The sequence below is a fragment of the Gymnoscopelus braueri genome (genome assembly GCF_963280865.1).
Source record: "Gymnoscopelus braueri genome assembly, chromosome: 2".
NCBI classification, from domain to species: domain Eukaryota; kingdom Metazoa; phylum Chordata; class Actinopteri; order Myctophiformes; family Myctophidae; genus Gymnoscopelus; species Gymnoscopelus braueri.
Genome location: NC_137604.1, coordinates 2,066,298 through 2,081,006, shown reverse-complemented (window position 1 = coordinate 2,081,006; position 14,709 = coordinate 2,066,298). Strand labels below are relative to the sequence as shown.

General features: G+C 43.4%; 1 protein-coding gene across 1 annotated transcript in view; it reads right to left on the bottom strand.

Annotated features, from left to right (window-relative positions):
• The window catches only part of LOC308076107 (nidogen-1-like), a 69,895-nt gene that overhangs the window by 34,026 nt on the left and 21,160 nt on the right, over positions 1-14,709 (bottom strand). Inside the window, 8 exon segments of the mRNA XM_080416221.1 lie at positions 399-641; positions 2,520-2,720; positions 6,092-6,343; positions 7,708-7,848; positions 8,396-8,556; positions 9,009-9,148; positions 10,333-10,486; positions 11,393-11,622. Coding sequence (XP_080272347.1) covers positions 399-641; positions 2,520-2,720; positions 6,092-6,343; positions 7,708-7,848; positions 8,396-8,556; positions 9,009-9,148; positions 10,333-10,486; positions 11,393-11,622 — 1,522 coding nt within the window.

Sequence of the window (14,709 nt, the reverse complement as noted above, 5' to 3'; positions counted from 1 at the left end):
GAGCTTGTAGATCTGCTATTTTCTAATGGCCGAAATGTATATAGGGCTGAAGTGGTTACTGTATGTTTTGTAATAATTATCTAAATCTACAAAGTAACTAGTAACTAAAGTCTTCAAATAATTGTAATGGAGTGAAAAGTACAATATTTGCCTCTGAGATGTAGTGGAGTAGAAGTAAAAGTATTGGAAATTGGAAACACTCCAGTAAAGTAAAATATATCTCAAAATTGTACTTAAGTACAGTACTTGAGTAAATGTACTCAATGTTACTTTCCACCACTGCATATTACTGTGTTTAATTCAGTGCTTCTCAAAATGGGGGTCCGGGGGACCCTCCCCCCAACCAGTGGGAGGGGTTTCAGGGGGTCCCCAGTGAACCTTAACGTCATGTGACTCACTGTGAATGGATCCTATCTTGTTGCTGGTGGCGAAGCGGATCAGGCTGTTCTCCACGTCGTGGAACACGAAGATGTGATCCACGCTGAGCTGCTGGGCGGGCGGGGCCGGGCGGGCGTCGCCGCCGCCGTCGTCGTGGGAACAGCCGCGGTACGTGATGGTCTGCCGCCACTGGTAGCTCCGGGTCTGAACGCTGCCGTCCGATAGGCTGATGGTGAACTGACGGCTGGAGGACGACGTGATCACTGGACGGAAGGGGGAGGAGTCAAGATGACAGAATAATTAAAACTTTCCATTCGTTTTGACGTGGTAACGTACAGTCATGTAATTGTAGGCTGCCCGTGCCGATCATAGAGGTATATTATACAACAGGTAGTTCCGACCAAGCAATCTGATTGGCTGAAATAGCTTTCTAGCCGTGCTTCAAACCAGCATCATAGCACGGGCCTAATCACATTAATAAATCACTCCGCACTGCAGTCCGCACCTGATTAGACCATATATGGCACAGCTGTGCTGTGAAGTCACGCTGTCCCACGGTAGGAAAACAAAAAGACAGTAGCCTGACCCACCGCCGCCACCGGAGAACAAACAGCTATGCAAAATGGACTATGTTGTTAATTTTGACTTATTTGGTGGACTTACGGTTGATCAATGGTTAGAAGGTTATAAATATCCTCCTGTGTTAAAGTAAAATTACTCCCATTTCGTTAACAGTCCAGTGTATGTTATACTTATCGTACGAAGGTATCGCACGGCAAAAGTAGCCGATCTACAAGTTCACAACGCGTCGCGATGGCGACGCGTTGTGAACTTGTAGATCGGCTATTTTTGCCAGCTTGTAGATCAGTTATTTTGGCCACGTGACACGGTCGTACGACGGAGCATATAGCCTACTGGAATTCATTCCACTGCGCACTTGATAGCTCGGCTGTGTTGATGAGACGGTGCCTCAAACTCAAAGCGCTGCTACAGGGACTATTTAATGTCTCAGTGAAAAACTCTTCTCTTTACAGGGAAACGGATAATAGCGAAACATTTTTATTATGAATTGCTCCACAATATGAATACATTTGGATGTGTTTTGTTGGTAACTGTTGTATAATCGCAATATTACACTCAAGGGTGTGCTTTACCTTACATTATTGGCACTTCTGTGATGCGGAGGCGGAACTCGGCTTCGCCTCGTTCCTGACCGCATCACAGGCGTGCCAATAATGATGGTAAAGCACACCCTCTCATGTAATATTGCTTAAATATAACTAGAGGGCGGATTGACCCGCCCCCAGCTATTCATTTCAATGAAAGTTTTCAGTGGCGTTTTGAAGCACCCGGAAGCCTGCCCATAAGTAAAATTATTGAGACGTTTTTGAGACGTTTCGAGCAACCATACCATCGAGCAACCGAGTTATGAGCATGCGCTCTAGTGTCCTGTTTGCGTCCTACGGCAGCCCGTGTGTTGAGCCATGAACGTGAGATATTTATTAAATACACTCGAGATGCATATTTATATGTAAATGCATATGTATTTATGTATAATATGTTTACATATTTGTATATTATATATATTTATATTTAGTATGTTTTGGTCGTGCATGTATTTCTCCCCGCCTGCAGTTCCAGCTTTGGCCACTGGGGTGGCGGCTTCAATGTTTCTCAGCAACTCTGGGGGCCTGGTGCCAATCTTAACTCTCATCTTAAACACTCCATCATTCAGTCTGAAAGCCCTCTCAGTGCAGCCGCTTTCTGAGATGGGGGCGTGGCCAAAGTGGGACTCGATTGGGTCGTTTAGATTTGCAAATGAGAAAGCCCGGCCGTCTACAGCGTCACCAGACCCTGATTGCGAGGCTAGCGATTTCAGGGGCCGTAGCCAGGCTATCCCTACTCGGTAGTATCGCGAGATTTGGTTGTCAGACGATAAAGCGATATAGTATTTCGCGATACTTTGGCACGTTCATAAACGTACTTTGTGCTTTTTAGATACCTTGTTAAACACACTTTTTTGATTATTTGATTAATTAAAAAAGGAATCAATAGAATGCTGGATAAGAAGTGAATGGCTAGCGTGCAGACATTATAAATACATGATAACATGATAATGATGTAATATACTGTGTACGTACGGTTGGTTCCATACTGGTAGATCTCCTTGTAGGGTTCTATCTGCACCGTGGCACCCTGGGGCACCTCAGGGAGACGGCCCTCCAGATGGGTGCTCACCACCAGGTGTCCGTGTTCATCGATGCCCTGGAACTCCTGCCTGATGCTCACCCGCTCCCCGCCCGGCTGGAACACCACCTCCGCCTGCCTGGAGAACTCTCCACCTGAGGGGAGGCAGGGGTGGAGAAAAGTACTCAGATATTTTTTACTTAAGTAAAAGTAGCAATACCACAATATAAAAATACTCTGTTTACAAGTAAAAGGCCTGTGTTCAAAATCGTCACCTTGCTAAACTAACGGCCTAAGTAATTTTTTGAGGAAAATATAAGATAAGATATTTTTGCCTAAGTCAGCTCCTCATGACACTGACCACCTCTGGTAAAATGGCCTCATCATCTCCTAATAGAAAAGGATCATGCTGTTCACTCTCCTTTTAGTATAATGGCCTAACTCCCTATAGTGTGACTTAGGACAAAATAGGCCTTTTTTTTGGCCTAAGTCACATGGTTTTGTGACTTAGGCCAAATTATTTACTGATTTAGGCAATTATTTAGGCAATTTTTTTGTTGGCCTAAGTCAGATTTAATCCTATTTAAACCCATTTAAATATCTTATGTTACATAACTGACAGACGGTGTTATTTCTATTTAATTAGTCATAATGTGTTACAAACATTTTGGGTGAAATTATTAACTCTTTCAGTGCCAAGAGTATTTTCATAAAGTACTCCCAAACTGCCAGGAATTTGCGTTTTTTTTATTTTGTCATTTTGTAATTTTTCATTCAAATAAATGATCTGATTGGGGTTTTAAACCCATAATACAGTTCTACCAGTAGAGAGCAACAAATCGACACATTGATGATCTCGCTGGCTCACTCGCCCCCTCCCAAACAGGCTCACGTCATATCCGGTCAGAACCGGATGTTGACATTTTCGACAATCGTTGATCGCGCTAAATTACGATGCGATACACGACTACGATGACTGATCGTCACCCAGACCAAAGAGAGTAGACGTGGACCTCTCCGTTTGTTTTTTATACCGTGTGAAAAACCGTGACTTTCCCTATTCTGGCCGAAAATCACCGGAGAAAAACAACGTGACCCGGAAATGATTCTTTTTTTTTTACATCCAGTTCCGGGTGAGTCTGAAGGAGTCAGGAAGCGAAAGTGATCATGAAAAATAAACAGAATAACGCGACCACAGTCAAAAGTAAAAACTCGGGATTTCTCGTGCTGGCACTGAGGGTACTCGGGAAAAACTCGGGATATGTCGGGGCGTGGCACTGGAAATATATAGTTTTGTTTTGGATCAAAAAAGAATTTCCTAAAAAATGACATAGGCCATTAGTTTAGCAAGGTGACAAAATGTTACTTGAGTAAAAGTACAAAAGTATTGGCATCAAAATGTACTTAAAGCACCAGAAGTAAAAGTTTTCTTTTTTTTTTAATAGCAGATCTACAAGCTCACAACACGTCGCGTGAGCTTGTAGATCTGCTATTTTCAAATAGCCTGTGTGCACAGTAACTACTAACTAAAGTTTGTGCGTGCGTGCGTGGCGTGCGTGCGTGCGTGGCGTGGCGTGCGTGAGTGCGTGCGTGCGTGCGTGCGTGCGTGCGTGCGTGCGTGCGTTAGTGCGTGCTTGCGTGCGTTAGTGCGTTAGTGCGTGCGTGCGTGCGTGCGTGCGTGCGTGCGTGCGTGCGTGCGTGCGTGCGTGCGTGCGTGCGTGCGTGCGTGGCGTGCGTGCGTGCGTGCGTGCGTGCGTGCGTGCGTGCGTGCGTGCGTGCGTGCGTGCGTGCGTGGCGTGCGTGCGTGCGTGCGTGCGTGCGTGCGTGCGTGCGTGGCGTGCGTGCGTGCGTGCGTGCGTGCGTGCGTGCGTGCGTGCGTGCGTGCGTGCGTGGCGTGCGTGCGTGCGTGCGTGCGTGCGTCAGAGGAACAGTTCAGAGGCAGTGGGTATGATTGACACAACGTGAGGTCGAATTTCTTCTTTTTTTTTTACGTGCGACAAATTTCAGGCTAGAAATTACAGCCCAGTGTGTAAGATCCTTTACTACGACGTCTGGAGGAAACACAACAAAATAATTGTCCTCTTATGGTCCAGTCTGTCACACAAGACGTAACAAAGGGACCTTAAGAACCGTGACTCTATCATTAAGTGCATTCTAACATAATGTACTAACAGCACTCTGCTGCTCTGTACTTACACAACACAACAGAGCAGTGTGTTGTTACACAATGTAAGTACACACTGTAGGAATGCACAGGAATGCTCCTTACAAAGACAATCATTTAAAAAAACACACACATCATGTAAGTGCACACGGTGTGTAGTATAGGAATGTAGTCTCTCACATAGACACTCATTAAAAACACATTCAGACACACTCTCAAACAGCTGTTCAAACAACGTCTTGGGTCAATCTGAAGCAATAGATCCTTCGGTGGTAGTTCCAGGATGGAGTGAGACAGCAAGGGTACCCAGTGGGGGGGAAAGTACTCAAATGTTTTACTTAAGTACAAGTATCAATACTGCAATGTACAAATCCTCTGTAAGTAAAAGTCCGGAATTCAAAATTTACTTGAGTAAAAGTACAAAAGTATTGGTATCAAAATGTACTTAAAGTACCAAAACTAGAAAGTACTCATTATGCAGAAAGTCCCATTTCACAAGTATACACATCTTTTGAAAATAGCAGATCTACAAGCTCACAATGCGTCGCATTGCTTGTAGATCGGCTATTTGTACATCAGCTATTTTTTAAATGGCTGAAATTGTATAAAGGGCTGAAGTGGTTAATGTACGTTTTGTAATAATAATCAAAATGTAGAAAGTAACTAGTAACTACATTTTTTTCAAACAATTGTAGTGGAGTAAAGTAGTGGAGTAAAAGTACAATATTGTACTTTTACTCGTCTACAATTATATGAAAAGTTTAAGACCTGAAGCCGATTCTACAAATGTCTTCTAAATCCCAACAGTATTCTGAAAATAAAACGTATGTTTCTATATCAGTGGTTCTCAAACTTTTTCATGTCAAGGACCCCCAAAATTATATGTATTTGGCCACGGACCCCCATCTCAAAATATTTTGTTCCAGGGACCCCCCAGAAGCAAAGATTTGAGTTAAAAATGTTCGCTTTAAAAATATATATATATTCAAAGATTTGTGCACATTTTCATGATAAAAAAAAAATAGCAGATCTACAAGCTCATAGCGCGGCACTCGGTGCCGCGCTATGAGCTTGTAGATCTGCTATTTTTGAATAGCCAAAGTGCAAAATAATGCTTTTTAGCTCAAAATCAAGAAATGACACAGATGCGTTCCATGTCTCAATGGTTTAACCACTTCTGCCCTACAGTATATACATTTAGGCCATGTGAAAATAGCCGATCTACAAGCTCACAATGCTTCGCATGTATTTCTACATTACAGTATTGATACTTTTACTTAAGTAAAAAAATTGAGTACTTTTTCCACCACTGCGGCGTCTTCGTACTTCCCAACACCGGCATATATATATATAATAACTCACCAATGAGACTGAACCCGTTCTGGGCTCCGGGCTGCTCCAGAGCGAAGGCCCAGCCTATGACCCCGCCCACAGAGAAGAGGGGCAGCAGCGAGGGTCCCAGGGGGTCCGGGATGCTGCTGATGGCCACGTAGGCGCGGCCGTCGTTGGGCACGGCGTACGAGTGCAGGTCGTTGTTGCTGAGCTCCACCGCGGACGGAGAGCTGCCCACGAACAAGCGTCCGTTCACCTTCCCGTTCATCCTCTGGGGAATGCCTGTTAAAAAAACACGGAGTTGGGCAAAGTTACGTTACTGCATACTGTATATTACATTACATTACATTACATTACATTACATTACATTACATTACATTACAGTCATTTAGCTGCAGATGCTTTTATCCAAAGTGACTTACAATAAGTGCATTCAACATAGGTCGGCAAGAGAACTACTAATCACCAGAAGTTTTAAGTCCATTCTCTTCTAAAACAAGCAACTATGAGTAAACCTAGCGCTAAGGTAAAAGTGCAATATATCAGCTTCCTACTTTCTTAAACAGATGAGACAAATAGGAAAATCAAATGAGCAAGAGCTAAAACAAATAAGTGTATCGAATAAACAAGATCCAATAAAACAAGAGCTCGTACGAATAGGGTGAGAGGGTGTGCTTTACCGTGATTATTATCACAACAGTGATGCGGTCAGGAACGAAGGGGGAGCCTATTTGACATATAAAAACACGTGAAGCAGCATTCTGCTTCTACTGGCCGACAGCGTGGAATAAACTCCCATTACACCTAAGACAGGCAGCCTCTGTGGATAGCTTTAAAGCACAGCTTTATTTCTTCACTCTTGCTTTTGGTTGATTTTTAAATCTCTGTGTTGTTATTCATGTCCTCACTGTTTGGCTATTTTTTTTTTTTTACTCTTAAATTTTTATCCCGCGATTTTTGTAACCCATTTTTTTCACCCGGTGCCAATTTCCTAAGTGATCCTGGGCACTACACCAGCCCTACACCAGTATTACACCTGTCACCCCACAGTAGGGAGGCCAGGGCCGAGCTCATGCTTCCTTCAGGCATGAGAGCCAACTGATCTTCTTGTCACCCGACAGGGGGGAGTTTCCCTGGTTGGACGTAGCGCGTGGAAGGAACACGTTATTCCAACCAGTTCCCTTCCCCTCCATCAGGCACCCCGGCTGTCATGGGGGAGGCGGTATAGTGACCAGGATTACTACATGTTTTTGTGAGGGTATTAACTACCCTAGGAGACACGGGGAGAACATGCAAACTCCACACAGAGTAGGCCCTTTCGCCAACCCCACCTAGGGTATGGGCGCTGATGACGCGGAGGAGAAGACACGCCCCCAGTGCCCACAGCGTCCCCGGCGGGAATCGAACCCAGGACCTTCTAGCTGTGAGGCGACAGCGCTACCGACTGCGCCACCGTGCCCCCTTGTTTGGCTATTATTTTAATGTTGTTTTATGCTTTTGCTTTTATTTTTTTGCTTTATTGTTAAATTAGTTGTACTTTTTCTGTGATTGTATTCTTGCTCTGTAAAGCACTTTGAGCTGCATTTCATGTCATTAAAGGTGCTATACAAATAAAGTTTATTATTATTATTATTAAACCAACTTACCGTCTGCGACGCAGTCCTTCCCGTTGCCGTAGAAACCGGGCCGACAGTGGCAGCAGTATCCGGTGCTGTAGTCTCTGCAGTCGGCGAAGGGCGAACAGCGGTGTCTGTTTTTAGCACAGGTCTCAAAGTTGTACGCAAACACTGTAAAAAACAACACACAAGGCATGTCAAAGTTGTACGCAAACACTGTAAAAAATAACACACAAGACATGTCAAAGTTGTACGCAAACACTGTAAAAAATGAGGCGATGATTGACAGTCAAAATCCCTCAACAGCGACACCCACAGGCAAATATTTATTTTTTTCATTGCAGATGAAAAGGCTTTAGAAATCAGAGAGAAAAAATCTTGCCATGGATCACTGGAGTGGATTTTTCAGTTAAAACTTTTATTACACGTTTGAAGGACCATGATAATTACTTTTAATGTGTTGTAAAACTGAATGTCATGAAGCTTTTAAGTCGGGTGGATTGTTTTGAAGCATGTAAGGAGGGCTTTAATTAGCATCATTGGTAACACATGTGAAGGACGTAACATTACACAATTATTTATGTCAATGGCTGCCGTGGAAAAAGGCCTGCTTTATCAGAAATAGAAGCACTTCTACCTTCACGAATCATTGAATAATGTGTTATTAAGTGGTTAAGTGGTAAACATAGCATTTTCTTTAAGGGTTGGGGTTCTTTACCGTCTACATCCAAGTCTTCATCCACCACCACGATCTGAGGGTTCTGGGGACGCGAATGTGGAGGTACCGGCCGCACGGGCTCTGGAACGCTGTACCTGGGTCGCTCTGGTTCGGGGTATCTGGGTCGCTCTGGTTCGGGGTACCTTGGCCGGTCAGGGTACCTTGGTTCAGTGAAAGGTGAGTGAGGGATAAGTAAGTGAGAACATAATTTGTCAATGTGTGGTCCAGCCCTATGGAATATATTGAATGCATGTGCTAATAAAAACTTAAATATTGTTTTGATGCTCATTAACCTTAGTAAGTATTAACAATTGGTTTTTAGTTATGTTTATTGTAGGACCGCACATGGACAAATGACATCATCAACTTGCGACGGGTGTTGTTCCACTTGAGTAAAAGGTGAACTATTTCTAAAATAAAGAAAATGTTTTTTTTTTTTTTTTTTTTTATGAAAATGTTTAGTTATAGAAGGAAATTATAATGCATTAAGGCATTTAAGGCTTATTAGCCAGGGATCCTTTTAAAATGTCCTCAGGTGTCCTAAAAGTTAAACTATACAGTCAAGGAAACAAAAGAACTAGAGTGAACAACGGAGAACTCTACTGTCACTGACCGTGGTTGGGTGTCGGGGGGGTAGCGTCTTGGTGGGGAGGTCTCGATGTCGGTGTATTCCGGTTCCTCTGTCGTAAAGTCCACTTCCTGTTCGTATTCCACCGTGGTGGTCTCAGCGTCGTAGGGGGGAAACGCACCCTCCTGTTGATCGCAATTATTTTACATAATCACAATTACTTAAAAGTAGGGTGAGTGACTCTACTTTACTCTAACCATTCAGCTATGACTCTCTAACCATTCAGCTATGACTCTCTAACCATTCAGCTATGACTCTCTAACCATTCAGCTATGACTCTCTAACCATTCAGCTACGACTCTCTAACCATTCAGCTATGACTCTCTAACCATTCAGCTACGACTCTCTAACCATTCAGCTATGACTCTCTAACCATTCAGCTATGACTCTCTAACCATTCAGCTACGACTCTCTAACCATTCAGCTGCGACTCTCTAACCATTCAGCTATGACTCTCTAACCATTCAGCTACGACTCTCTAACCATTCAGCTATGACTCTCTAACCATTCAGCTGTGACTCTCTAACCATTCAGCTATGATTCTCTAACCATTCAGCTGTGACTCTCTAACCATTCAGCTATGACTCTCTAACCATTCAGCTGTGACTCTCTAACCATTCAGCTATGACTCTCTAACCATTCAGCTACGACTCTCTAACCATTCAGCTATGACTCTCTAACCATTCAGCTATGACTCTCTAACCATTCAGCTACGACTCTCTAACCATTCAGCTATGACTCTCTAACCATTCAGCTATGGCAGCTCTACTTTGAATAATCGTCAGAAGTGTTTCCATTCATCTGTATAAGCTTGTCAGTTGGCTATTTTCGCTACTATATCTAAGTTATTTGTCATATCTGCCCTTTGCAAACCTAAAGGCCAAACAGAAAAGTCATACCTGTATGTTCAATGCCAAAAACATCATTAAATCATTAATCACAATTATTGCCAGACCCAAGGGGTCGGCCTACATGAGGCTTTGTCCCTATTTCGTCCATACATGGGCATAAAAGAGGGTTCAAGTTTCGTCCCCCATAGTGGATGGAGCTCACTTTAAAAAAAATATTTTTTGAAGTGCATAATCCTATTTATAGGTTATTAATGTCATCATGTGTCTCGCTAGCCAATCACAGTGCTGAATAGAGTCAGCCAATTTCGTCCCCCTTTCGTCCATACATGGGCATAAAAGGAAAAGGAATTTATTCTGGGTCTGGCAGAACCAGGTCTCCTGGTCTTGTTTGTATATATATATACGACATCGAGTCGTCAACTACGATGTGACGGTGGTTGCCGTGGTTACCAGCCTACCTGTTGGCCGCCGGTTTGTCTCGGTCGCTGAGTCACCCGAGGCCCCGCCCCCTCGTCCTGGGGGTCTTCCACCTTGCCGGGCGTGATTTCGATAAAGATGGGCGAGGTGCCGATCTCGTAAACCCAAACGCCACGACGGCCCGAGTTGGTGTTCCTGTACGGACAGAGGAAATGACGTCACAATGAAAGAAAAACATGTTTTTAGTGATTACGCTAGAGGGCGCTCTTCGCCAACCTATGAATGATGCCTTGACTGCCAGAGAACGATAGATCCAGAAATGACGTCATCCCCCAAAAAATAACCCCGTCCACTCATATGCTGTCTTTGATTTCTTCTCACAAACTGCGTTTTTTTTGGCATTATAAGGCCTGATTTATACTTAAAGGAGGGTAGGTGATTTTCTTTGGTTAAAATAAGTGTTAAATATCTCTATATTCTGATCCATTTCTGGTTCCGGTTTGAAGACCGGAAACAGAATTATTTGGGATCCGGTTTTGCCGATCACGTCGGCCCTCGTTCTACAGACGAAACTGAAACTCAATTCTCTTCCTGTAGTTTTTTCTCCTCGCATATCACTGTTTAACGTAATCCGCTATAACTACAACCATGGAGGTCCGTTTGACATGTGGTTTTCACTGGTAGACTCAGTGAGATCTCGCGGATGTAAACAGACAGTGCACGGCTCAATCTTAAGGATTTTAACAAGATCTATGGCGATGTGAAAAAAACAAAAAAAACAACAATAACAGGTTGGCACTGGTGAGTACATTATGAGATTAACGTCTGGCATGGAATGTGTTAAATGTGTGCCAAAAATATTGTTTTAATGATAAAATAACATTATTTTAAAAAAGATGTCGCGTTTTTTCCATTAAATAAGAACTTAAATGACACTAGTTTAATTCCATTCATTCAAACCGGAACACAATCAATGTATTGATCATTGAAATAAACATGCTCTTGAAAAACGCACGTGGCCCACCCATCTGACCCCTTAAAGTGGTCCAGTGGGCCCTATAAGAACAATACTAAGGTTTCTCAAAGCTCGTTTTGACGTACTCCGTGAGTTGGCGGATGGAGTCTTCCTCTTCTTCGGTGGTGCGGTAGTATTCCCCGGGGTTGTTCCAGCCGAACCAGCCCTTCACCAGGCCTTGGATGAAGCCGGCCTGCAGGGGCTTGGCGTCGCCCCCCACTGTAGTGGAGAGGTACTGCAGGCCGTCGGCGGGGTACAGCATGATGGCGTAGGAGGCGGACTCCATGGAGGCGATCACCAGCTGGAAGGTGTTTCTCTGACAACACAAGGAACCATGGGGTCTAGATGTAAGAAGACCACCTCCAGCCACTGCACACGTACCAGTTATATTGTGTTAAAGGTTTAATGACATTCACTTTTACACCACATTCAAAGTCTTTGTCCTGGTCCTTCAAAAGTGTACAAAAAGTTTTAAGTGAAAATTCCATTCCAGTGCTCCATGGCAGGTGTTTTTCTCTCACATTTCTAAAGCCTTTTCAACTGCAATGAAAAAAGAAATCTTTGCCTGCGGGTGTCGCTGGTGAGGGATTTTGCCTGTCAATCATCGCCTCTGCTCCGCCCCCCCCAAAGGAAAGGATAGGGGAGGGGAGGGGCGAGGAGGAGAGTGGGCGGGATTAATCGACTGTGACCTCACTGTCGAAGGGCCAAGCTCAGATTACTTTTCAGCCTAATTATTCAGAAAACCCCAGACCACAGAAAATCCACTGAATGTTTTAAGTTCAGGTTTTTTGGGTGTAATTGAGGTCATAAAACCCCAAATAAAACATTGAAAATAAAAAAAGTGAAAATGAATGTCATGATACCTTTAAAGTCATAGTGGGTGACTGAAATTGTTATTAAAGGGACTACACCATGAATTTTAACTTCTTCTTTTTTGTATGTTTTTGGTCTCCCCTACCTCTCTTCTATCCCAAAAAATACCCCAGTTTGAACACTCAGGCTTTCACAGCATAACTGGGGTTTTATGTAAATTGGGGTCAAAACAGGCCAAAGTGATTTGCCCCCGAAAGTGACGTCACCAGCGGTACAATCCCTCCCGTTTTTCAGTTCAAACATTAAAAATAAAAAATAAAAATAAATAGGTTTTTCTCGTTTTTTAAAAAACTTTTTCCACACAGAACCAGGAGATAACACGCATACACACTGGCTCAATAGCGCCACGTGCCAAATCAGGACAATGTGGTATTGCAGGTGAAAGTGCTTTATAAGCCAGAGAGAAGTTAGTTGGAATGAGTATATCTGAGGCTTGATTTAGGCTCAAACCTTTTGAAAAAGGTTTGAGGGACATAAACAATATGATATTAAATGTTTAAAAAAAAAAAGCTGTTTGAAGCCGATCTCGATCGGGTGGTTCTCGAGATATCGGCACGCCCAAATGGCTTATCGGTCGGCTGGGCGGTTCCGGATAATTGGATCTCCATATTTGCCTATCCACCTGTTTCCTAGGCTTTTCACTGTGTTCCACTTCCTGTCTTTTGATCCAATGAAATCCAATGAAACCGGTCAGATGACTAATGATATCCAATGAAATCCGACAGGAAGTGGAAAACACACAGCCAAGAAACAGGTGAATATATGGGCATATTGGTTGGATCGGTGGTTCTGCACAACCAACCAGCCTAACGGACCGACTTGGCGCTGTTCATTGTCAGATGCACCCGTTGTACCCCTGTCTGTATGTGTCGCTTTTTTGCCCATACTGTTTATAGATATCCCTGTATCTGTCTGTCCTTATGCCCATATATGGAGATCCCTGTATCTGTCTGTCCTTATGCCCATACATCAGGGTGATGCATCTTCGATGATGGAGAGGGCCACTATATTTCCACACTCACTCCAGAGGGACACATTGCATATACTGTCGGGCCGTTCTATGTCACACAAAAGTAGCAAAGATAGCAGATCTACAAGCTCAAAATGCGTCGCAGTGCGACGCGTTTTGAGCTTGTAGATCTGCTATTTTTGCTACTTTTGAATTGGAATCCTGAAAAGTAAAATTTGTATTTAATTTCAAATGCATTTAGTTACTTATGCTAACTTTATGAACTTACATACACATGCATTGGACATAAAAAAGACAATAGAAATGTTATACTAGTCATTAAGCTACTAACAAAGACTGAAGTAATTAAAGCGGGTCATGTTTGCATGTTTGGAATCATAACAGCTGAAATCAATAATATATCACTATTCTGATATTAACCTGCATTAAGTGAAGGTGGGGGCCGCATGTGGCCCCCACCTTCACTTAATGCGGCCCAGCTGAAATCAATAATATATCAGTAATCCGATATTAACCTGCGGGCCGCATTAAGTGAAGGTGGGGGCCACATGTGGGCCCCGGGCCGCCAGTTGCCCATGCCATATATGGAGATCCTTGATGTCATATATATCTACGCTAGAGATGCGTGGATGGCCTCTCACGTCATCCGAATCCGCATGTACAAATTAATTATCCGCCCGTTATCCAACCGCAATAATTATATTATCCAATTTAAATATCCGCACCAACCGTTTTTCCCGTATGTCAAAATATTATAATTTTCTGGTATTACCCGTTAGTTTTAGTATTTGTGCTTGTGCGACGCGATCACAAAATGCATTGATTTAGCCTATGGAATGTCGGTGCGTCTTTTCTTTTTTTTAAACCGGTGCTGCGCTGAACATACAGAGCGCAGTGCTCTGCTGCGCTGAACATACAGACTCTGTGCGGCATCCAACATACAGGCATCCAACATACATGCGGCATCCAACATACAGAGCGCACTGCTCTGCTGCGCTGAACATACAGACTCTGTGCGGCATCCAACATACAGGCATCCAACATACATGCGGCATCCAACATACAGAGCGCACTGCTCTGCTGCGCTGAACAGCGCAGCAGAGTTTAAAAAAAAAGAAAAAAGACGCACCGACATTCCATAGGCTAAATCAATGCATTGTGTGATCGCATCGCACAGAGGCTGCTCTACACACTCACACAGACACAAGCACGCAGAGATTTAGCTATTTTATGGATAGATATATTAGATGTCATTAATTTATTTACCGCAATATTTCACCCGCGGTTTATCCGATATTAATTAATAATTATATTTGATTGACCCGAATCCACCCAAACCGCGGTTAACTGCGGCAACCTCGCGGCTAAAACCGCGATCCGCGCATCTCTAATCTACGCGCATGCATAGTTTGAAGTAATTCGGTTGGACAGTTCTCGAGATACGTAACCTATAGTACAGACGTGCTGAAACACATGCACACATTGATTTAGATCTGAAACACACGCACACATTGATTTAGATCTGAAACACACGCACACATTGATTTAGATCTGAAACAC